The sequence below is a fragment of the Bos grunniens genome, chromosome 22 (genome assembly GCF_055505025.1).
Source record: "Bos grunniens cultivar Pamir isolate PY7600 chromosome 22, Bosgru_T2T1.0, whole genome shotgun sequence".
Classification (NCBI taxonomy): domain Eukaryota; kingdom Metazoa; phylum Chordata; class Mammalia; order Artiodactyla; family Bovidae; genus Bos; species Bos grunniens.
The window spans coordinates 53,358,307-53,383,902 of NC_141186.1; the positions used below are offsets into that span (position 1 = coordinate 53,358,307).

At 45.2% G+C, this 25,596-nt stretch overlaps 1 protein-coding gene and 1 long non-coding RNA gene across 5 annotated transcripts in view; both read left to right on the forward strand.

The window, feature by feature from the left end:
- The window catches only part of LTF (lactotransferrin), a 33,370-nt gene extending 18,836 nt beyond the window's left edge, over window positions 1-14,534 (forward strand). Inside the window, exons 11-17 of the mRNA XM_086368387.1 lie at window positions 1,628-1,675; window positions 2,298-2,453; window positions 4,366-4,507; window positions 9,258-9,325; window positions 11,246-11,430; window positions 12,561-12,750; window positions 14,303-14,534. Coding sequence (XP_086224513.1) covers window positions 1,628-1,675; window positions 2,298-2,453; window positions 4,366-4,507; window positions 9,258-9,325; window positions 11,246-11,430; window positions 12,561-12,750; window positions 14,303-14,337 — 824 coding nt within the window. The 3' untranslated portion in view covers window positions 14,338-14,534. The remainder of the gene's footprint in view (window positions 1-1,627; window positions 1,676-2,297; window positions 2,454-4,365; window positions 4,508-9,257; window positions 9,326-11,245; window positions 11,431-12,560; window positions 12,751-14,302) is intronic.
- A 5,675-nt stretch (window positions 14,535-20,209) lies between these two features.
- The window catches only part of LOC147348612 (uncharacterized), a 197,340-nt gene continuing 191,953 nt past the window's right edge, over window positions 20,210-25,596 (forward strand). For 3 of the 4 annotated variants that reach the window (XR_015151776.1, XR_015151773.1, XR_015151772.1), the window contains exon 1: window positions 20,210-20,651. This is a non-coding gene — a long non-coding RNA (uncharacterized LOC147348612). The remainder of the gene's footprint in view (window positions 20,652-25,596) is intronic. The other variant, XR_015151774.1, reaches the window with a different exon arrangement.

The following is a 25,596-nucleotide window of genomic DNA, read 5'->3' on the forward strand; positions in this document are numbered from 1 at the left end:
ATAGAGTTGCTGTGAACATCTGGATCCTTGTCTTTTGGTGAACACATACATGCATTTCTGCTGCATGGAACTGCTGGGATGGTCTGTTTGGATTTGATTCTGGACTGCTGAGATTTAAAACTTTGTGATTTCTCAGGTGGAGAAAGACAGATACCTTCTGATTTCACTCCTCTGTGGGATAGTTAAAAACTAAGTGAATAAACCAAATCAAGCAAAAACAAATACACAGATTCCGGGAACAGAGTGGTGGATAAGAAAACAGGGAAAGAGATGTGGGGGAGAGGGAAATGGGTAATGGGGGTAGGTGATGGATGGAAACTAAAGTTTTGGTGGTGAGCAACTGCAGGTAAGGGGCTTCCCCAGTGGCGCAGTGATAAAGAATACACCTGCCAATGCGAGAGAGTCGAGACATGGGCTCGATCCCTGGGTTAGGAAGATCCCCTGAAGGAGGAAATGACAACCCACTCCAGTATTCTTGCCTGGGAAATTTCATGGACAGAGGAGCCTGGGGGGCTATAGTCCATGGGTCACAAAGAGCACACACACACACAATAGGTATAGTACTCATAAAACTTACATAATGTTATAAACTAGTTACAAAATGTTTTTCCAATAAAGCAACACCTACATTCAAATTATCCATCACATGAAGTGGGGGTGATGAGAGCTTTTCCCAAGGAGAAGCCGATTCCAGAGTCCAAAGGCATGGATGGAGAGTGCTGCAAGGATGTGAACAATTCCACTTTATCCTTCGCCTCTCCACAGGGAACCAGAGGAGGCCAGGGCCCCCCACCTCCAACCGGTGGGGATTAGGTAGGAGTCCTTTGGTTGCAAATAACACCAAGCAGTTGCCAAGTGGCTTAAACAAAAAAAGATAGTCGATTGAACTGTCCAGACGTTCGTTTCAGCAGTTCCACCCCTGGGTACATCCCCAGACACGTGTGAAGATGTCAATGACCACAATGGAAGCAGTGAACTCAGGAGCCACAACTCAGCTCAGTGAGTTCCATACGACAGTAAGGCGCTTCGAACTTAAAGTCACAGTATTGGGGCAAATGTCGTATGATGTCTCTTCCATGTGGCGTCTAAAATATGGCATAAATGAACCTATCTACAAACAGAAAGAGACTCACAGACATGCTGAGCACACTGGTAGCCAAGGTGGGTGGGAGCAGGGAGAGGCACGGACTGGGAGTTCGGGCTTGGTAGACGCAAACTGTTACTTTTAGAACGGATAAACAGCAAGGCCCTGCTGTACAGTACAGGAAACTGTGTCTGGTTTCCTGGATAAACCATAATGGAAGCAAATATAAAAAGACAAATGTGTATATGTGTTTAACTGAGTCACTTTGCCATATGGCAAAGATCGACACGACACTGTCAATCAACTACACGTCAGTTTAAAAAAAGAACTTAAAAACACAGCGTTGGGTTGAACTGAAAACAAAAACCAGAAAAGGAAGAAACACAGTGAAGTCTATTCTACAATGCCATTTATTTATGTTGAAAACAAACGTATACAAAGCCATGCCAATATGCGTTTTTCAATATGTGGGTACCTTTGGAAAATAAATGAACACACTAAACGATGTGTTTAATGACATTTTGCTTCTCTTTATTCTTTCAGAATCCTCCAAACACAGTAGCCTAGATTGTGTGCTGAGACCAACGGAAGGTGAGTTCAGGGTCAAGGGTACATTCTTGTCCCTGGAGGAGGAGAGGTTGGGAACTTAAAAAAAAAAACTCACAGAGATGCAGCCATAGAAGCTGTGAGTTCTTTTGCAGATGCCAGTCATTCAGAGATGAGAGTGCTGGGATTCACGTTCACATAGACCCTCACACATGGCAGAGAAATCTTAGAGTTCCTCACTGTGTCCTGAGCACGGGGAGGAGGGGTGGCCCATCCCCATCTCGTACGGATGAGGAAGCAGAGCCCTAGATCTCACTCATAGCCATGGATAATACTGTGCAGATCCTGGCCGGAGCCAGGGTCCCTTGTGCTAAATCCCATGCCCTGTTCACCAGCCAGCCCACCACCCTCCAGAGCTGGTGCCTCCTCGGCTTCGGTAGAGAGTGACACTTGCCGGCAGCAGAGTCTACCAGGCTTGAGCTACCAGGAGGGGAGCTGCACCCCACTTAAGCTTAAGCTGTGTTGGTCTATTTGACACTGACCAGTCATCTGGGGGGATCGTTGCCTAGCGATGCTTCTTAACCTTTGTGGGCCTGGGTTGCGCTCTGTGCAATAGCGTCCATGGACCAGGCCCTGGGAGGTTGACTTGCTCTTCTGTCTGTCCAAGGGTACCTTGCCGTGGCAGTTGTCAAGAAGGCAAATGAGGGGCTCACATGGAATTCTCTGAAAGACAAGAAGTCGTGCCACACCGCCGTGGACAGGACTGCAGGCTGGAACATCCCCATGGGCCTGATCGTCAACCAGACAGGCTCCTGCGCATTTGGTAGGAGTCCTGAGGCAGTCGTGGGGGTAGGCTGGGGTCCCCTGAGAAAGTCAGGGCAGGGAGGGGCGGGGATTTGCAGGCTGGCTGCGGCCCACAGGCCTCGTTTGGTGTAAGCGGTCCCCTGTGGCTGCCTCCTTCAGTTTCTTCATACAACCTGCCCCACGCCCCGTGCACCCCACACGGAGGCACAAAGCTGCAGTGTCCGTCTGCCTCTCTGCACGCTAAGAATGCATGCAGGTACTGAGAAGTCCAGAAGTCTTTTTTTTTTTTTTTTTCCCACCTCCTGGAGCTCCAGATCTAAATTCCTCCCAGGCGCTGGCTCCCTACTTTGGGAAAAGCCACCTGCCTTCCTCATAAAAGGTGTCTTCTGCTACTACACAGAACTGACTTACAGAGGAAACCCAGTAAGACCTCCAGACTTCTGCCTCAGCCTCCCCGCTCCTGCCCTCCCCACTGCACACCGTGCTCATGCCTCACACAGGAGCCACACCCTACCTGCCCCGGGCCTGGTGATGGGGAGGTGTGTGCTCTGTTCTCGTTGTGGCCACGTCCTGGGCAGGCCTCTTCTCCGGTGGGGCCCTGCTGCATTTTGAACGGGTCTTTGCGATCCCGCCTTGGCAGGCTTTCATGTGGCTCTGCTCCTCCCCAGGAGTGCACGCTGGTGTGGCTCTTTCTGACCCCACAGCTGCCTCCAAGCTGTGGGGAAGCTGCCAGGACCACAGAGGGACACTCCCAGCATCTCCTGAGCTTGGAACATGGTGTGGCTTTTCCAGTGGCAGGGAATGCGCAAGTCAGATAAGGGGCGCTGTTTGCTCACTGGGGCAGGGCTTCCTTGTCGCTTTTATTTCCTCTCTCTTTAACCTGTTTTAATCCATGTTAACTCCTTGTTGTTGTTCAGTCGCTAAGTGGTGTCCAACTCTGAGACCCCATTAACTGTAGCCCGCCAGGCTCCTCTGTCCATGGGATTTCTCTAGGCAAGAATATTGGAGTGGGTTGCCATTTCCTTCTTGAGGGAATCTTCCTGACCCAGGGATCGGGCCTGAGTCTCCTGCATTGGCAGGTGGATTGTTTACCACCAGAGAAGCCCCCACTAACTTCTTAATGTGGGCTAAATCGCATGATGAGTTGGTCCAGATTCGGTTCAGCTGCAAGGGCAGAGAACCCGCAGTAGAAGTGAATAGAGGCTTATTTCTCTCTCACGTGAGTGAAGCCCAAAGGTGGCTTGTCCAGAGCTGACAGGACAGCAACATGGTATCAGGGACCTGGCTTTCAAATATCTGGCTGTTTTGACACGTATGTGACTTCCATGCTCAAGGTCACTCACGGCTCATGTCACATCTGGTGGTCCAGCCCACACTTCTGCTTTCCACATACAGAATGAAGGAAGGGAAGGAGAAGGGGCAGAACATGTGTGCCAACTGTCTTTTGAAGATGTTAGGACACTGGCCCCCAATACTCCCACTCATATTTCAGGAGTGAGTGCCTGGCCACATGGCTTACTAGCTGCAGTTTGATAAGACTTATCTCTGTTTTACTGGGTACCAGGTGCCCTGGTAAAAAGCAGGGTTCCTATTACTGAGGAAAAGGGGAGAGCACAACCTGAACATTTTGCAGCTTCTGATACAATGGCCATGGAGTTCATCAGGCTGAGTCCCCTGCTCTAGGCTGCGAGGATGGAACCCTTTGTACAGTCATAGACCCTCTTCTCCAGCCCCATTCAGGTTGCCTATAGTCTCAAGTTTTGCTGAATCCTGTTGGTGCACAGGTTGGTGGTAACTTGTTACTATGTGTTATAATGACTGTGTTCTGTCTGCCTTGGTCAGACCAAGCCACATCTGTCACCTGTTAGGCAGAGACCACTTAATCTTAACACAGGTAGGAAGAGCTGGCTCCCCATGTTTCTTCTCTGCAGATGAATTCTTTAGTCAGAGCTGTGCCCCTGGGGCTGACCCGAAATCCAGACTCTGTGCCTTGTGTGCTGGCGATGACCAGGGCCTGGACAAGTGTGTGCCCAACACTAAGGAGAAGTACTATGGCTATAACGGGGCTTTCAGGTGAGTGCTGTGGCCAGGCTTCATCAGGACAGGGCCCTGGCCCTCAGCCTCCAGGATCTTGGCACATCGCATTTCATTTTTTTTTTCCTCTTTGTAAAATATATTTCCTTTATTTTGAATTGGAGGATGACTGCTTAACAATGTTGTGTTGGCTTCTGCCATAGAAAATCAGCCGTAAGTACCAGAAGTATACGCACATGGCCTCCCTCGTTGCCCCCTGCCCCCTGGAACACCCCTGTATATCGCTGAGCACCAAGTTGAGCTCCCTGCCTGGTACAGCGACTCTCTGTTTCACACGTGGTGATGTTTACATTTCAGAGCTTCTCTCTCAGTTCGTCCCACCCTCTCCTTCGCCCTGCTGTGCCCGCAAGTCTTTGGCACTGCATTGCTAAGGGGCCCGATGTGGTCTGTCGGGGGCAGCCTGGGGATCAGCTGATGGGCGGGCTGGGGAGGGCTCCTCCCACAACACCCACCATCAGGCTGACCCCGGGGCTGTCTGACCTCAGCTCTGCTGGACCCCTTCCTGTGTCCTGGAACCAAGGTTGATCTCAGTGGACCTCAGTGGCATGTTCAGAATCAGAGAGGGAGAGGTTGAGGTATAAGTCCTTTCGGGAACTCAGTTTTATGGGGAAGATTCTCTTTCCCGTAGGCGCCACCTTCTCCCGCAGCCTAGGTAGTTATGTCTCACGTTTTTCTGCTCTCTTTGATTTTGGCCTTAGAAATGGCAGAGAGAGAGTTGCAGAGTTATTCTCCAAGGCAATGGCACCCCACTCCAGTACTCCTGCCTGGAAAATCCCATGGATGGAGGAGCCTGGTGGGCTGCAGTCCATGGGGTCGCTAAGAGTCGGGCATGACTGAGTGACTTCACTTTCACTTTTCACTTTCATGCATTGGAGAAGGAAATGGCAACCCACTCCAATGTTCTTGCCTGGAGAATCCCAGGGACGGGGGAGCCTGTTGGGCTGCTGTCTATGGGGTCGCACAGAGTCAGACACGACTGAAGCGACTTAGCAGCAGTGAAAAATAAACCAAAAGTGTTCTCAGAAATCACAAATTATAAACACTTAGTGAATTACAGTATCTTTTCACAGCCCTCGTTTTTTCAATCCCATTCATGCAGCTGTTACTTCTGAGTGATACCGTTAGGGGTTTGAAGGGCAGAGTTCTCCCCTATCCTTTATTTTTTCTCTTTTCGCCAAGAATATATTTCACCACTAGGTGGCGTCATGTACCTGAGAAACACTGCTCAAACTGGTCTTGGAATTTTTTTTAACGTAAACTCAGTAGCCCTCACTCCAGTGATGGGATGATATAAAAGTAGCTTTTGCTATACTCTGAGTGACTTATTAAATATTTCATGAATGTACAAAAAATTTTAAGGGGCTAAGTTTTTGCACATGGAAGAGCTGTGATGTGATTCCACTCAGAAATACTGAACAGACAACTTGTCTGATAAAAAACCATGAGGTTTTCCTTTTCAAACCTATGTAAGGCACTATTTCACTGAAAACACATACACTTTAGAATTCCTATTTATACTAGAAGGAAATGCTTTGTCTTTTGCTCAACTCGAAAGTTGGAACTGGAAGTTCTGTTCATCTCTCTGTTTCTAACATCCTCATATATTGCTGGTTCTCAATTTTTAAATGCCAGCCATTTTCTGCTGACTTTTTATTATGAAAGAAGAAAACCTAGCCTCTGTTACTGCTCCTGTGCCTCTTTCACTCGTAACCACAGGCTTCACCTCCTTTTAGTATCCAACAAGAGTATGAAGTATTTGCTGCTGCTAAGTCACTTCAGTTGTGTCCGACTCTGTGCGACCCCATAGATGGCAGCCCACCAGGCTCCCCCGTCCCTGGGATTCTCCAGGCAAGAACATGGAGTGGGTTGCCATTTCCTTCTCCAATGCATGAAAGTGAAAAGTGAAAGTGAAGTCGCTCAGTCGTGTCTGACTCTTAGCGACCCCATGGACTGCAGCCCACCAGGCTCCTCAATCCATGGGATTTTCCAGGCAAGAGTACTGGAGTGGGGTGCCATTGCCTTCTCCATATTTAGGGTTTACTTTATTATGAATATGCAAATATTAGTCTCATATTAAATATGTGATATAATATGATTATATTTCCCTTACTGTACAAAGTTTTAGTTTACTCTGGAGTTGATAAGTGTCTTATTAAACTTTGCTTAACTTTCTATACTGCTTTTAAAAAATCACTCATTCATCCCCAAACCTTGCACTCGTAGCACAAATCTCCTAACGTCCTATGCATAAACAGACTGGGTGCTGCCCCAGGTTCATCATTTACCTGCGAATGTAGCATCTGAAGTTTCCACCCTCCTTCCCAGTCTAGATTGGCCCTTTCTAGGCCCCCCGAACATCTGTGGTCCTGAGATTCCTCTGAATCATCATTCTGGGATTTTCCATTGTCTTACTTCCTGTTAAAGGACTTGTTTTTTGGATCCTGCATCTTTCGATTTCTTGATTTTGTTGTGACAGAACATATCTTCTTGAGAAAGAGTGAGTAGGAGTTGCTGGTTTTTGAGTATTTACATGTTTAAAAACATCTTTAGCCCACTCTTGAAGGGATTTATAGTTTGAATAAGTAAATGTAGCCTAGAAAAAATGTTCCTAGGAATTCTGGCAGGATTTCCACATCTGGGAAATGGCAGCATTAACTGGTTTAATCAACAGTCCCACGAAAAACAAGGAAAAGTGTTGGATTCAGCACAAACACACACACAGACATGTTCCTAAGAGCATTGAATAACTGACAAAGTAACAAGGGATTATTAGACTAAAATCTAAGGCGAATAGGGACTCGGGGAACTAAGTGGAGCCACTTTGTCCTGAGACAAACTTACACTCAGAGGTTGCATACACCTTTAGGGTAGGAGTGGACGAGAGGTAGCTTCCCCTCCACTCCCATAGGGCTTCAAGTTGCCTAGATGCTGAGGAAAATACACACCATCCCTGAAAAAGTGAAACCATGGGCCAGCTCTTACATGAATTTGTAGCTCCAACTTATGTCTCTTAGGATGGTTCAGAAATTCTCAACTCATAATTCCAAAAAAAGTGACCCTAGACTAGCGAGATCACTCCTCCAGGAACCTGTCTGGAAGACAGAATCTTCAGGTTAGGCCTCAAAGACTGCTCAGAAATACGCTTTGAATAATAATGAGCCAGACACAGTACAAGCAGTAACTATAGCAATGCTAAACCAACACACAGGGAAGAAGTTGCCAGAAGTGGAAAACAGAAGAAGCAGCAGGTTAGTGTTCTTAAAAGGAATAAATAGAACTTCTAGAAAGGAAAAAAAGTACAGCGATTGAAGTTAGCTGTGCAGCTGACCAATTTAGCAGATTAAACGTAGCTAAAAAGAGAAGTAGTGATGTGGAAAGTATATGAAAAAATTATGCAGAATGTAACATAGAAAGAAAATAAGCAAATTCAGAAATTTAAGAGCATCAATCTATTGTCTTCTAAATCTAAAGTTTCCGATGAGAAAGCTGATAGCGGTTTTTGATTCCTGCTGCTGCTGCTGCTGCTAAGTCGATTCAGTCGTGTCCAACTCTGTACGACCCCATAGACGGCAGCCCACCAGGCTCCCCCGGCCCTGGGATTCTCCACGAAAGAACACTGGAGTGGGTTGCCATTTCCTTCTCCAATGCAAGAAAGTGAAAAGTGAAAGTGAAGATGCTCAGTCGTGTTCGACTCCTAGTGACCCCATGGACTGCAGTTCACGAGGCTCTTCTGTCCATGGGATTTTCCAGGCAAGAGTACTGGAGTGGGTTGCCATTGCTTCCCTAATTCTTTGTATATGACATTTTTTTCTTCTTGAAAAGAAAATTGTTTTTAAGTTTTTAGCAGTTTATTTTTGGCTTCCTGATTCTGAGAGAGAAGTTTTAGAAAGCTCATGAGATGTTTTAGTAAACAGATCTACACAAAGAATATTTTTTTGAAGAGTAAATAAATCAGACATATTGGATGCATATTTATCTCTAAATTTCAGAGACTAAACAATGAATGAAAAATACTCTCTAGGAAAAATGAGTTCGGGGTTTCACCCAATGTAAAATGCTTTGAAAGTTATTTTCTTGAAAAGTTTTTGATTTTAAAAAATAAAAGAAATAAGCAATAGTTGTAAAAATTATTTTTCAATCTCCCTCCAGTGTTCTGAAACTTCAAGAGGTTATATATGTGGGTCTTCTTTTAATCCATTGGTTGCACATGTGTATTTACACTGCATGTATATAGGTTCTATTTAGTCCTCCTGGTCTCAGCTACTTTCATGGTACCTTGTACTTCTAAATGTTGAGTTTTTCTGGAGTTCTGCTGTGCACATCAGCTTTCTCCTTGGGTGTCCCCCACCCAAGTTGGACACTTGGGCGTCCAATTTATGTCACAGTTTTCTTTACTCTGTTGGGTCAATTACTGCTCACCTATTTGATCTCTGACTTCCAAATGACATTATCTTCCCTCTTTCCCTCTTGCCTTCCTCTCACTCATGGATTTGTGGCTAAAAAAAAAGAAAATCTCATTCGTGCCATGTTATTGGCATTTTACAAGGAGGGAAGGTACTCAGAAGTCTTTAAGCTACTATTTTAAACTCTAAAGTTCCTGGACATATTTGTCTTTCTTTTTTCTATTTGCTTCCATGTTTCAGTTTTTGGAATGTGTATTATAAATAGCTATGAAAATTCTAATAGTTTTTCCTCTCTGGCAATGTTTTGATTCTCTGGAACAATTTAGGTGCCTGGCTGAGGACGTTGGGGACGTTGCCTTTGTGAAAAACGACACAGTCTGGGAGAACACGAATGGTAGGTAAAGGTGTTTTCCTTTCCCCTTCAGAGCACGATCCTTGCCGTCACAACAGAGCCTACTGTTGTGGCAGTCCCAGCGCGGGTTGGAAAAGAATATCCTGACACAAAGTATTTCAGCAAGGAGTGACTTTATAAGAACAAGGAGCAGAGATAATGAGGGTCTGCAGGCACAGCGGGCCGACCTCCTGACCAGGGATAGTTGACCAAATGCTGTTGGAACAGCAACTAGGCTCAAGGGAGAACTGACTCTTTCCTGGGTTAGTAGCCAACTTTTATAACCTCGAGACGAAAATTGCTGCTGGAAGGGTGGCATTAGGTGATTGGTTAGGGCGCTAGGGAGTGAGTACCGGGGTAGGCATTTTTTCCTGTTAATAATACGGGGTCAGGAAACTGGTCAGTAAGGATCAGGTGGGCTTTTGGCAATGGTTGCAATGGGGCTCAGTCAGTTCCAGAGGTGACCTTGATTCTGAGCCACAGAAGCACGCTATCTGCCTGTCTCAGCCAATTGGAAGTTGAAAGTGAATGACACTTAAAAAAAAAAAAATTGAACATATGCAAGTAAAAGTTTCCCCTTTTTAAAAAGGAAGTAGAAGGCTTCATTCAGCCCCTGTGAACTGTCAGTGGGGAGACTTCTTGGGGAGTGAATGAGGGCAAAATCACAGGCGGATGATCAAGGGAAGATCCACCAGCCAGTAGAGAACTAGCCACTCTCTCTTCTGACCTCTGGTGAAAATAATAATGATAACTTCAAGACTCAGCAGTTTGCTACCTTCTAAACTGCACCTCTGTGCTCACCTCCCATCAGCCTCCCCACCCAGAGGGAACTACTACTTCCTCCCCTGGAGAAGGACCTGCCTCAACTTTCCACCTCCCTCCTTCAGTGACAGCCACAGTCCTAGCCGCTGCTTCCTCAAGTCCCTGGGGAGAGCGACTGAGGCCAGACATGTAAATTTTGGGATGATCTGAGTATCGAATAGACAAAGCCAAGAGGTTGGAGGAAGTATTTTCTTGAGGGGAGAGGACAAAAGGAGAGAAGCAGCTGTGTGACCAGGAAGCCGTATTTGCATACACACAGGCGATTTGCATACACACAGGCGGGCATGCACACAACTGCATTTCGAATTCAGGAACCTTGAATCTAAGTGATCTCCAGGGCTCAGATGAGTATAGTTTTATGTTTCTCTGGGATTTTGCAACTGTATTTTATTGAAATTGATTTAAATATATTTGATAAACCCATAAGAGAAGTTCCTATCCTTCTTCTAGTTACATTAAGAGCGTTGGAGTATGAAAGGAAACAATTTCTTCTTGAACACAAACCAGCACTTCTATTTCTGGAACTTGCTGGAAAATATGGATTTTCCATATTTTTATAATACACATTCCAATGTAACAGCTTTGTGGAGATACAATTTACATACTGTAAAATCCACCCATTCGGACTGTCTGATTCAGTGATCTCCAGCACATTCGCAGAGTGGTGCAGTTGCCAACAAAATCCAATTGGAGAATGTTCACAAAACCCTTAAAAAAGCTCTGCCCCTGTTAGCAGTCCCTTCCCCACACCCCCAGAGCTGGCAACCACCAATTCACTTTCTGTCTTGCCTATTGTGGGCATTTCACAGAAATGGAATCCTATGATAAGTGGTCTTCTGTGATTGGCTTGTCTTATTTTGCATCATGTTTTCATCCGCGTGGTAGCATGTGTTAGAACTTGGCTTCTTCTTGTTGCTGAGTAAGACTCCATCGTGAGCACTGGTATTTGATACGTTTGAAGTCTGTATAACTTGAGGAGCTTTATTTGTTCTCCTTCACGTGTGTGCATTTCAAGAGGCCGGTGGGTGGTCACAGCCCCAGAAAGGAGGCTTTGACTCAGCCGGGCAGCCTTGGCTGATGCAGCCTTCTCTCTGTCTCCAGGAGAGAGCACTGCAGACTGGGCTAAGAACTTGAATCGTGAGGACTTCAGGTTGCTCTGCCTCGATGGCACCAGGAAGCCTGTGACGGAGGCTCAGAGCTGCCACCTGGCGGTGGCCCCGAATCACGCTGTGGTGTCTCGGAGCGATAGGGCAGCACACGTGGAACAGGTGCTGCTCCACCAGCAGGTAAGGATCACAGGGCCTCCTGCCTGTGCTTACCTGCAGGGGCTCCCCTCAGGTGAGCAACCACAGAGCTCAGCGGATCTGCTTATCTCCAGCCATTCTTCCTCGTGCCCCTGCTTGAAGCTGGAGATGACAGTATTTGTCCACACTGTGGGGCTGCCCCGAGTCTCAGGCCCCTGGACGTGTGCTCACTGCCCAGCCAGGAGAGGCTGTCTCTCCTTGAGCCTCCTGTTGTTCTTCTGGCAAATGAGGGAGGCGACTGAGCCTTCCTTTCATAGCCAGGTAGAGAGTTGAGTTTCTTCTGCTGATGTCTCCAGAGCCTGGGCTGGCTGGGCAATGTTCTCTGACAAGGCCCCTGCATTTGTAATCTCTAAAAACAGCTGACCCAGAACCTCTATAGATTTAAGGCTATCTATGTGAAGACATTTGAAAGAAATCCTATAATTTCCTTAAAGTCTGGAATTTTTCTATTAGCTTGTCTAGTTCTGTGTTAAAACAGCATGTTTTTTTTCAGATGTGCTCTAAAGACAGTGACCCTAGGATGTAAAAATAGGCCCCATTACCTGCATGTCTGGAGCTCCCACTATGCATAGTCACAGGTGCTGATAAGAGGTCTGCCACCATGAAGGTGCTTGGTCCTTGCAGCTCACCTCTGGAGGAGCCCTGGGCACAAAAGAGGAACCATGGTCAGGGGAGGCTGGGTGACCCGCCCAAGGCAATGACCTGGTCTGTGGCAGAGAGGATTTCCCATGCAGACTGCCCCTCTGGGAGAGCTGGCCTATTAGAATGTTAGAGGTGATTAACCTTGAGGACGGATCTCAAACTCCTCATCTGGTACCTAGTCACTCATAAGAAGTTCTGAGGGCGGAGGCCACAGATTTAAGAAGCAAGGCAAGATGGTGGGAGGTGAGATCAGAAGTGGTGAGGCGCCTGGGCACTGGCCTGGAGCCTGGAGCAGGGGGACACAGCGCAGGGGAAGGCTCAGCCAGGGCAGTAGATCGATTCTAGAACTCAGCTCCTTTTGCCCCACGGTCTTCCTGCAGCTGATCCTGCACAGCAGAGATTGCCTCCCAAGTCCATAATCTCTCCTCTTTTCCTCAGCTGGTCTCTTACTGTCTGCCCTTCTGACATAGGCTCTGTTTGGGAAAAATGGAAAAAACTGCCCGGACAAGTTTTGTTTGTTCAAATCTGAAACCAAAAACCTTCTGTTCAATGACAACACTGAGTGTCTGGCCAAACTTGGAGGCAGACCAACGTATGAAGAATATTTGGGGACAGAGTATGTCACGGCCATTGCCAACCTGAAAAAATGCTCAACCTCCCGTAAGTGGAATATAAATAACATCACTGAGAAAGCGTCTTGCATGAAGGTCAAAGTTGGAGGGTCAAACATTTTAGGGGTGATGTGGGTTTAAAAACGTTAAGGCAATACAATGTCTCTGCACCTCAGAGATGGAGATGGTGAAGGACAGGGAGGCCTGGCATGCTGCAGTCCATGGGGTTGCAAAGAGTTGGACATGACTGAGCGACTGAACAACAAATACCTCAGGAAATTATGCTGTCATTGATAAAGTGAAAGAATTAGAGAATAAAATAAAGCAGTAGATAATATGCTAAATTTTTATAATGCTGATCGCAATTATAAATATATTTATGCATGTAAATATACCTATGTACATAAATATATGTATGTATGTATATACATGGGATTCCCAGGTGGTGCTAGTGGTAAAGAACCTGCCTGCCAATGCATATAAACGTATGTACACATGTATATACATGTATATTGAGAAACGGCAAATTTTGATTTCTAGGCAAGTTACCATAAACAGTAACCATAGAGAATATAAATTCTCAAAAACCATTTTAGCCAGGAGAATGTATTGACAACAATTTTAAAACGTCTAGAAGACATAGCAGAGTGTTGTAAGGCTCCGGCAATAATTCCCAAATCTTAGTGAGTTCTACCTCCTCTGTGCACTGGAGTCATCCAGGTTCCTGTTCCTGGTCCCTCCCCAGGGGAGTTGGAGGCATTGGTGGGGCTTGTGTGGTGGTCCAGGGGGAGGGGAAGGCTGGGAATCTCTACATCAGTGGTTTTCAGCCGAGGGTGATTTTGCCCCTGAGGCATTTGGCAATGCCAGGAAGTATTTTTAATTCTGATAACTTGGGGTGGGGGTGCTGCTGGCATCTGTGGGTAGAAGCAGGGATGCTTCTAAACAAAGCACAGAACAGCCTTCACAATGAATTCCCCAGCCCCAAATGTCAGTAGCGCCAAGGCTGGGAAACCCTGCTGTATCCACAGATATCTCGGGGAATTGTGATGCAGGTAGATCTAGGGCTACACTTAGAAACCCCACTGCAGGGCTACTCTCAGAGCAGCCCGCTCAGGACTGCGCCTCTGGAGGGCAGGGCTCCTCTGTCTGTGCTGAATCCCCAGCACTTAACAGAGACTTGTACGAAGCAGGTGCTCAGGAGGGATTCATGGATGAATGAGTGAGTGAGTAGGTAGACACTATTGCAGGCAGATTTGCACGAAGATGATCAGTTGCTCGCAAAAGAAATTTGAGGACCATGTGAACTTGAGAGTGTGACAGCTGGTTCACCTGGAGACAAGTGGGTGGGGGTCGTGTTACTCAGGCCAGAGCAGGAAATCTCGAAGCTCAATGAAGACCTGAGCTTCTGTGTGCTTCCTTGGGCCCTGCGGCTCTTAGCAGGAGGAGTCACTGGGAAATATGGGGATGGCAAGCTTTGACCTATAGTGGGGAAGAAGGGCAGAGGGAAGTCTGTTTTAGTGTCTTCTTTGATTGATGTATTGATTCCAAGAAAAAAAAAAAGGAATCCTTTTCTGAATCTCTGGCTTCGTTGTGTCCCACAGCGCTTCTGGAAGCCTGCGCCTTCCTGACGAGGTAAAGCCTGCAAAGAAGCTAGCCTGCCTCCCTGGGCCTCAGCTCCTCCCTGCTCTCAGCCCTAATCTCCAGGCGCGAGGGACCTTCCTCTCCCTTCCTGAAGTCGGATTTTTGCCAAGCTCATCAGTATTTACAATTCCCTGCTGTCATTTTAGCAAGAAATAAAATTAGAAATGCTGTTGATTTTCATTCCCTATAAAATGCTAATTATCTTCTCTCAAATGTCATACTGAAATCGTGTCTGACCAAATATCTGCCCAGTGGAACCTTTCCTTCCCTGTTTTCCAGGTCGCACCCGCCTCCCACTTTCCTGCAGTTTTGTGTTTGGTGTCTGATGGTCTGGAATCTAAGGTCAGGCCAAGGAACTATTTTCCTCTAGGGCACCTGGTTGGTCAGTTACATAGCTGTCTGTGTAAGTGTATGTTGGAGTGTGTATGTGCATATATGTTTGTTTCTAAGGTGGGGAAGAAATAGAGAGTAGGAATCAAGTGATTAGTGGAAGAAAGTGGGTGCCAAAAAGGTTTATGAATATTTGGTATTTTGAGTAAATAGCATCAGGTGTAATAAATGTACAAATATAGACAAGCAGGGGAAAATGTGGAATACATTGGGCCCTCCATGTCCCTGGGTTACACACCCTTGAATTCAACCAACAGAGGACTGAAAATATTTGAAAAATTTCACAAAGTTCTAGAATGCAAAACTTGAATTTGCCATGAGAAGGCAATGGCACCCCACTCCAGTACTGTTGCCTGGAAAATCCCATGGACAGAGGAGCCTGGTAGGCTGCAGTCCATGGGGTCACTAAGAGTCGGACACGACTGAGTGACTTCACTTTCACTTTTCACTTTCATGCATTAGAGAAGGAAATGGCAACCCACTCCAGTGTTCTTGCCTGGAGAATCCCAGGGACAGGGGAGCCTGGTGGGCTGCCGTCTATGGGGTCGCACAGTGTCGGACAGGACTGAAGCGACTTAGCAGCAGCAGCAGCAGCCAACCAGTTACATATCGTTTACATTGTATTAGGTGTTATAAGTGGCCTAGAGGTGATTCAAAATGTATCAGTTCAGTTCAGTTCAGTCGCTCAGTCGTGTCTGACTCTTTGCGACCCCATGAATCGCAGCATGCCAGGCCTCCCTGTCCATCATCAACTCCCGGAGTTCACTCAGACTCACGTCCATTGAGTCAGTGATGCCATCCAGCCATCTCATCCTCTGTTGTCCCCTTCTCCTCCTGCCCCCAATCCCTTCCAGCATCAGAGTCTTTTCCAATGAGTCAACTCTTCGCATGAGGTGGTCAAAGTACTGGAGTTTCAGCTTTAGCATCATTCCTTCCAAAGAAATCCCAGGGCTGATCTCCTTTAGAATGGACTGGTTAAAATGTATAGGAGGAAAAAAAAAAGATAACATGTACAGGGGGATATGCGTAGGTTGTATGCAAATACTACATCATTTTACATAAGGGACTTGAGCATCCTTGGGTTTGTCTTGGAACCAATCCCCAGGTACACTGAGGTACAAGGGGAAACTAACTGTGCATAACTGTGCATTTATCCCTTGGCTTTATTGGTCCTCATTCTCCAGTTAACCTCTAGTCATCGGTTTATTCCTACTTTTCTCAGCCAAGCTTTTTCAAGTGTGGTCAGAGGGGGCTGCCTTCATTTCCTTCAGCAAGTCGGGTGGGTGGTTGGGTCATTCTCTCTTCACCTCACTGTAATTTGATTCTAACCTATTCACTCCCTTGAAGTGAATAAGAATTCCGAAATAAGACAGAAGCTTAGTAGGGTTCCCATCTCTTCCCCCGAGCCCCTTACATCTCCGATCCTGTGGACCACGTGTTCCTTGAAGCCCTGTTTCCTGATCTTCCTTACTGCTCCTCCTCCTTCCTTTCTCTGCCTTTAAGATTTTTAAAAATTTATCTTTAAAATTTATTCTTATTATTCTGTCCGTTGTACTGGGTCTTTGTTTCTGGAAGGACTTTTCTCTAGTTGTTGTGACCGGCTTCTTGCTGCAGTGGCTTCTCTTGTGGAGCATGGACTCCAGGGCTCATGGGCATCAGTAGATAACTTAAGTGGAATGAAAGGCCCATGAAATCCCCTTTTCTGGCTGAAATAAAGTTTCAAAGTCTAACATCACTGTATCCATTGATGCTCAGTCACGTCTGACTCTTGTGACTCCATGGACTATAGTCCATGGAATTCTCCAGGCCAGAATACTGGAGTGGGCAGCTTTTCCCTTCTCCAGGGGATCTTCCCAACCCAGGAATCGAACTGAGATCTCCTGCATTGCAGGCAGATTCTTTACCAACTGAGCTATCAGGGAAGCCCCTGTATCCATTAGCTCATGCTAAGTTATATCAACATCCCAGTGCCTTACATAACAAAGCCACATTCATGGGTCATGGGTCACATTCATGCCTGTCGTGAGTCATCAGAGACTCTGTTGTTCATCTCTTTATTCTGAGACCCAGGCTGAACCATCAGCTCCCACCTAGGGAATGTTGGCTTTTAAACAGGGGAAAATAAAAGAGTTGGAGGCATGACACAATAACTCTTAAAGCTTCCTCCTGGGAGAGGCCATATAATTTCCATTATTTCATCACCCCAAAACAAGTCAGGAGGTCATAGCATCACTGTGTGTGTATGGGGGAGGGGTCTTTGGTCTCATATCCTTTCACTCTAACCCTGAATTGAGTGTGAACTCTATTTGGTGTCCCTGGTTTTACTTTCTGAAACCCCCAAGTTCCTTAAAATCTTCTAGGAAAGCTCATGGCCTTGCATTCTGCATGGTTCCCACTCTAAGCTTTTTTCTGCCTGACATAGATATTAACGACCATCAATTGTAATACATTTTAGCACATTCCACTTCAGATTGTACTGAATTAGTGTTTCCTCAGTTTTTTGGAAAATATTCTTGTCTATAGTTAACCATGCAGACTATTCACGGAGGCTAATTATTTACTCACTTCAAACACCACTAATTCCTCAGAAAGACAATGCAGCGTCTGTAACATCTGTTTACTCATCAAAAGCCAAGGAAAGCCATTCAGAACCATCTGCCTTGTGTTTTGACCATTGATATTGGTCCCAATGTCTTCAACTCTGTAAGCAAGAATTGTCAATGAAACATTAACAGTCTTTTTTTTTTTTTAATATTTATTTATTTTTGGCTGTGCTGAGTCTTAGTTGCTGCATGGGCTTTTCACTAGTTGCAGTGTTGGGCTTCTCATTGTGGTGGCCTCATCCGTTGTAGATCACAGGCTCTAGGGCATGAGAACTTCAGAAGTTGCAGTTCCCTGGCTCTAGAGTACAGGCTCAGTACTTGTGGTGCACAGGTTTAGTTACTCTGTGGCATGTGGGAGCTTCCCAGATGAGGGATTGAATCTGTGTCCTCTACACTGGCAGGCGGATTCTTTACCACTGAGCTACCCGGGAAGCCCTACCAGTCTTAAATAAGTTAATTTTCTCTGGACACATTTGTTTGCAGTTGTAATCAAACGATTTCTTTAATTCAACACAGTTAAAAGGCTTTTCTTGCTTGGTTAACAAGTGAGCTATTTAGAAACTTACTTTGCTTGTAGCCTTATTTCATTTTTTGTTCTGAACAAAAAAATTTTTTTTTCTTTTTTTGGTTTTGGCTGGACTGTACAGCTTGTTGGAGCTTAATTCCTTGACCAGGAATTGATTCTCGGCCCATAGCAGTGAAGGAGCCAAGTTCTAACCACTGAATTGCCAGGGAATTCCCTTGAAGAAATTCTGTTGTGATGAGATATTTCACTTTAAAATTTCTAAATTTCCTAATCATTTTTTTTTCCCTCTGAGTTTGGAATAGTGCAATGAATGCTTAGACTGGAGATATCAACACATGTTGTATTCTTTTAGCACAATGACAGTTTCACTGTGTAATAAATACAGTGCTTTGTCATCTAATTTGATAACAAAATAATCCACAATTCATAGTGACATTTGAAGTTCACTTTTTGTTTATTTTTGACATGCTGGATGTGAACTGGTAATAAAAAGAAACTGTCTACTGAAAACATTTTTTTAAAATTTACATTGTGTATGTAAAGAGAAACTGTTTTGTCTACTGACAACACTTTTTTATATTGAAATATAGTTGATTTATGATGTGTCAATTTCTATTGTACAGCAAAGTGATTCAGTTATATATATATGTACATTATTTTACAAAATTTTTCCATTATGGTTTATCAAAGGAGTTTGAATATAGTTCCTTGTGCTATACAGTAGGGCCTTGTTGTTTATCCATTCTATAGATAACAGTTTATATCTGCTAATCCCAAACTCGCAATTCATCCCTGCCACCACACCCTTGCCATTGGCAACCACAAGTCTGTTCTGTATGCATGTGTCTACTCAAACCATTTTGGATACTAAATATGTGGGTTTCTTACACCAAACAATTATCTAATTCTCTGTGGGCACCAACTGTGGGTTTCCTGTAAGTCATTTCAAGTCTGACACTAACCACTTAGAGTTCACCACAGGTTAAAGGCCCAGGCCCACCAGACTGCCCTCTTCCTTCAGATGCCAATCACAAGTAGTGGGTTCCCAGGTTACATATACATTTGACCAACTTGGCTATAAACCAAGGATTCCCACAACTTCCTCCTTACGTTTGATAATTTGCTATAATGACTCATAGAATTCAGGGGAACACTTTACTTATTGTTACCTATTTATGTTAAAGGAGCATATAAAAGATACAGAATAGCCAGATAAAGAGGTACATAGGCTAAGGACTGGAAGGGCCTAGAGCATAGGATTTTCTGTCCCTGTGGAGTTGGGGTGTGCCTCTCTTCCAGCACATGAATGTGTTCACTAACCAAGAAGCTCCCTGAACCCTGTAGTATAGGGTTTGTATGGAAGTTTTGTAACATACACACAATTGATTAAGCCATTTACCTCTGGTGATTATTCAGCCACTCTGCCATCCTTGGAGGTTGGGAAGTAGAGCTGAAAGATCCAATCCTCTAATTACAAGTTGGTGCTGGGAACCAGCTCCCACGCTGAACTTACATAGGAAAGCAGCAAAAGTTACTTCACCAGCATACACTCAGATCTGACTGAAACTCAGGTATAAAGTTTATTATGAATAACAAAAGACACTCCTATCACCCCGTCAGTCTAGGCTGAAGATTGCATGTACATGTCATATCGTATTGTGCCTGTACATGTACATGCCATTGTCGTATCGCATCGTCACAGTCTGCTACTTGAAGTGCTGCTGAATCATAACCACCTGACTGTGATTTGCAAGGCACCAAGGGGCAGCAGGAAGCCACGAGAGTTCCAGAAACCATCGCACAACCACTGGACTCAGCCATTACAGTGCAAAAAAGCCCACTAGCAACACGTATTTACAATGCCAATAAAACTTTGTTAATGGACACTGAAATCTTTATTTCATATGACTTACACATGCCATGAAATATTCTTTTGACTTTTTCCTAACTATTAAAAAAAAAGGTAAAAGCCATTCTTTGCACAGGTGCCCTGCCAAACAAAACAGCAGGTGGTAGGCTGGGTTTGTTCCAAGGCTTGTAGTTTGCCAGTTCCTTTGGATGCCGCCCTTTGTCCTGTGGTAGGAACATCCCTGGCTCTTTCCATCTACTCTTACAAGTTAGGCTTTACCTCTGCCGAGCAGGACAAGTGTCTGGAGGTGCTCTAGAAGCACAACAACGACGACTCTTGTTTCCACTGCACCACGTGTTGAAAGGGCCTAGAGCTGCTCTGGGCAGCGAATTATCCACCACACCGATACCTGCAGCGCGGTGCTGCAGCGCTTGGTCAGTGCTTTTGGGACTATCGCTACCGCGCAAGAGTCCACGTGGCTGCCAGTGTCTGCGCCTGCGCTTGCGCAGTCCTTCCGTGGAGGGCTGCGCGGCAACGGAAGGACTGCGCGGCAGAGGGCCGGAAGGTTATCGCGAGGGTTAGAAGATTCTCGAGAGGCCTCAAAAGTTCTCTGACGGCCTTTAAGATTATGTCAAGGGCTCGAAGGTTTTCCCTCTGGCTGCTTTCCTTGTTTTGTGGGTTTAGTTTGAGGGAAAAGCCCCTACCGTGTGGTGCCGGGAGCTTCCTGTCAGGAGGAGCGTCATGTATTCTTAAGTCGGGAAACAGACTGAGGCTGCATAATTCTCACTCAGGGAGTTAGCTGTTAGCCTTAGCGTATTTGGACTAGTTTAGCGCCGCGTTGTTTCCAGAAATAATTACAAGTCAGTCCTGAGTGGGAAAGAAGTGGCCTGTGAGCAGGACATCTAGAGCCCAGGCCCAGCTCTGCTGCTGTGTGACCTCAGGTAAGTCCCTTAACTGTTCTTGCCTCGGCTTTATTTGTGGGTGAAATGAGGGGCTGGGCCTTGTTCTCTCTGACTGTCGAACAGATTGAGTCTCACCCCAGTCATGAGGGACCAGAAAGGAGACTTTTAAAATTTGTCCTGGGGAAGGGTATCATACTTTTTTCTTTGTTTTTACCTGTGGTGGTCTGTGTGCAGGTTGGAAAAGAATTTCTAGAAAGGCAGAATGAGAGGAGAATACAATTTATTAGAGTGCACTCATTAAATAGAGTGTGTCTAATAGACGCAGCGGGCAGGCTCAGGGAAGAAATGACAACTAACACGGGTCATCTGCCTGTCTTTTCTAGCCGGGGAACAAGGAAGGGAATGGGATAGAAATCTTGCTATCATTTACTAATTAGGTACCATATGTATGCTTTCCTTTTACGGGGGAGAAGAACAGGACAAATACCCTTCCTAATATGGGGTTAGGAAAGGGACAAGCTATGCTGCCCAGGATAGCGCAAAAATTGCAACAGTTGTGACATGGGTGGAAGGGCGATAAGGGTCTGATGCTTTCTGTTTCTGCCTTCTGAGGCCCTTCGAGCTCAGCTTGTTCTTTTGTCCTCTGGCCACTATATTATCCAGACAATATCAAAGTTAGTTTTCTGGGCTTACCTCGTGGCTCAGTGGTAAAGACTCTACCTGCTGGTGCAGGACTCATGAGATCCATCTCGGGTCCAGGAACGTTCCACAAGCTGCAGAGCAACTGAGTCTGTGTTCCTCAACTACTAAGCCTGTGCCCAGAGCCAGGGAGCTGCCACTGCTGAGCACAGGTGAGAAGCCACTGCAGTGAGAAGCCCATGCACCACAACTGGAGAGCAGCCCGTGCTCCCTGCAACCAGAGAAAGCACACAGACAGCAACGAAGACCCATCGTGGCCAGAAAATTAAAAAAAAATCAGTTTTCCTCTTCAGCTTGATCTTAGGAACATTTCCCTTTGTGCAGTGAGAGTCAAAGAGGGCTCAGTGGACATCTACATACCCACCATGTGGAGCTGACAGGTGTTAACATTTTGATGTGTTTTCTTCCTCGTTTCCTTTATATGACCTGATGTGTGTGTGTGTGTGTGTGTGTGAGACATTAAATCATTTGAATGTGTGTTGTGACCACTGTGACATTTCATTCCTAAGTTGGTTTTTTTTTTTGCATTTTTTTAAAACAAATTATTTTTAACTGGAGGATAATTGCTTTACAATATTGTGTGGATTTCTGCCATACATCAATATGAATCAGCCATATCATTCCTAAATTCTTGAGCATGCATTCTCTAAGAGTAAGGACAGTGTCCCACATAATCCCAATTTTATTGTTACTCTTGAAATGATAAATCTATAGCATCTGATATGTTGTTCATAGTCATATTTTTCAGATTTTCCCTGTAATGTCTTTAGCCTCTTTTTAAGGAAGTGTTCCCATTACCCATTGGTAGTCAACCCCTCCTTACCTTCCTTCATGGGCATAAGTGTCACTTCTCTCTGTGGGAATAACAGCACCTGTGTTGGCTGGAGTCTTTTTCTTGGTCACCTCCTCATCTGTCACTGCATCCCATCTCCTCTAGTCCATTTGGAGATGAACCTGACCTCTGCCTTGGAGTCTTTCAGAGACAGAGTGGAAACAGTGAGTATGTGTGCAGATCATCGTCAGACAGAGCTGGTGTGTACTTGGGGACTTGGGTTGTGTGCTTGCAGAGGAGGGCCGGCCTGTTTGCACGGGGCAGCTGAGGAAGGTCCTGAGCCATGGTGAGCAAGCTGGGTGCACCCCCAGGAAGTGTGCGGCAGGTGCGCTGCAAAGACAGACGCCTGAAGTAGCGTGTGGGCGAGGGCTTGGTGGGGAGGGCTGTCCACAGACTCACAGCAAAACTGTTGAGCTGACCATGTGGTTGAGGGCAGAGGAAAATACATATTGTCATAGGCGATACAAGCCAGATGGTCTGATCCTCCCTACTACTCTTCAGACAAAGAAGTGGGGATGAGCCACATGTCCCCAGATCCTTTTGTTAAACATAGTCATTTACCTGGCAGTTGCAGGAGGCTTATATGGGGAGGAGGAGGCCCATGAGAACTGAAATTCAAACACCATCAAGGTTCAGGCAGCGTCTGTGGAGGTTGTGAGGAAAAGTGCTGTGTGGCAGCATCCAGTGGGCCAGTCACCGTGTTGCTCACTAAGCCCTCATCCTGGCCATCAACCCTGCCTGGGGAGGAGTCTTATTCCCAGTTATCTGAAGGTCAGGGAGGCTAGGTGGCCTGTGTTGGGTCCCACTGGAAGAGAGAGACACCCCTTCCTACCCTCTCTCCAAGCAGGCACGGCAGGGGGCTCTAGGGATGTGACTAATGGCCCTAGTCATAGCTAAAGGCCACATCCCAGGGAAAGATCAAAGGATTTGGAGTCTGAAATTTAGATCAAAGATTTTCTTCTGTTAGATGTGCCAGAAATGGTGGTTTGGAGAACTCTGCTTTTCTCAGCGTCCGTAAATGGGTGGTTGACAGGACCGGCAATCCTCAGACCCGCCTTCCCCCAATCACTTGGTATATTGTAAAAAATCTGGTGCAGTTATATACAGGAACTCACTCTATAAACCAAGCTCTAGAGACTAACCAGGAAGTACTGGGTGGAGGAGAGGAAGGAGCATAAGATTTGATATCAGAAAATGTCAAGCCCAGATTCTGACCCCTGAGAGCTGTGTGATTTAATTCTCAGTTTCCACACTTGTAAACTGAAGCTGATGATTCTCAGTTTTCTTTGACTCTTCTGTGGTGCAGATATGTCTGTGAAGGCAGTTGGTAAACAACAACGACAAAGTCTTACTGAAATTCCAGCTTGGTGGGGGAGCCTGAGACCAGCAAAGGATGAGCAGCTCTTAGGAAGGAGGATGACGGGCTGATGTGGCCCCAGAACATTTGGGGAGAAAAAAGGGTATTTGTTGCTTAACCAAACTTCAAAATTAACTGGCATCCTGTGTTTTTTTTTCAACCTCAAATTTTATTGCTTTCTCATTCACTGTATCAGTTGTTTACCATTTTGCAACTTGTTCCGTTTATACCCACAAATACATAGAATTGAGATGAACAAGAGATTTCTTGTGAGATTTCAGCCTTTCTCTCAAATGTCCCAAGTCAGAATTATCTTGACTTGATAGGCAATTCTTTTTGCATTAGAAAATAATTTAATTTACAGGCAAAACAGAAACGTTGTCAATTTTTCTTAACTATGCTAACTATTTTCTCTTTGGCTTTTTAATGATTTTTAGTTTCTAAAGCAATAGTTTGTAGAAAAGTGCAAAAGCATGTTTTTTTTTTTAATTGAAAGATAGTTGATTCACAGTATTTTAGTAGTTTCAAGTATATAGCATAGTGATTCTGTATTTTTGCAAATGATACTCCTTTATAAGTTACTATAAGTTAATGGCTATAGTTCCCTATACTATGTAATACACCTTTGATACTTATCTATTTTATACGTAGTGGTTTGTGTTTGTTGATCCCATATCCCTAATTTGTCCCCTGCACTTCCCTCTCCCCTTTGGTAACCACAAGTTTATTTTCTATGTCCGTGACTGTTTCTGTTTTTCATATACACTCATTTGTGTTATTTTCTAGATTCCACATAAGTGATGCCATGCAGTATTTGTCTTTCTCTGTCTGACTTATTTCATGCAGCACAATATTCTGTAGGTCCATCCACATTTCTGCAAATGTTAAAATTCCTTCCTTTTTATGGCTGAATAATATTTCATTTTGGGTGTGTGTGATCTGCACTTGATGGGCACTTGGGCTGCTATCATGTCTTGGCTATTGTAAATGGTGCAAACCTGAATCATTTTTATCTTTAGAACAACTGTCCTCTGCTAGGGGAAGAAGATCTTGCTGGATTATCAATGTTCCAAATATACTACATATGTGTGTGAGCTGTTGTAACTGGATCATCCTTCACAAACTTTTGATTTTCAATAATGATTTCACTCTGAGTCACTGTCAGAATTTATATACGCCCATGTTTTCATTCTGAAAATTCTGAAAGGATTTGTTGTGTGAATTCAGCACTGTGTGTATGAACATCCAAAATCAATGTCATTTTGTCTGAGATTTCTGTTCCATATGTGGTAGAGGTGAATGGAGAGTCCAGACCTACTCATATCAGCATGTGAAGAGCATTCCCAAATGCCTTCTCCTTCTCCTCTTTTTATATCTGCTGGGGTACTTTCTTCTGAGGTCTTGCTCTTAACTTGTCATGGTGTTTTTATTTGCTGTTTAATGTCATTGAGGATGAGTCCTGTCTTAGCTCAGGCTGTCACAACAAATACCACAGACTTGGTGGCTTAAACAACAGAAACTTATTTCTCACAGTACTGAAGGTTGGGAGGTCCAAGATTGAGGTGCCAGTGGAATTCTGGTGCTGGCTCTCTCCCTGGCTTGCCAATGGCCACTTTCTTGCTGTGTCCTCCCATGGTGCAGAAAGAAGACGTTCTCTAGTGTCTTTTCTTAAAAGGCATTAATCCCTTCCTGAGGGCTCCACCTCATCTAAACCAAGTTACCCCACAAAGTCCCCATCTCCAAATACCGTCACAATGGGGCTTGGATTGCAATGTATGAATATTTTGTAGGACATGATTCATCCATACTACCCTGTGTGGATATGGAAGATCCAGGGATTGGTATAGCTTGTGCTTACTATGAGATTTCTCCCAGGTGCCACCTCTTCCTCCTCCCTCCTCTGTACTGGAGGTGAGAGGTTATTGTCCGTAGTCATCCCAAATATAAGCTGTCACCTCTACTTGGGATATGTAACAGAAAACTGGCACTAGATAGCACCCGGCAAACGTGTATTGTGGCATTTTGTAGTTGCATGTGGTGAGGCCTAAGGTGTATGTTACACTGAAAAGAACAAAGCATGCCTTGTATTAAAGGTT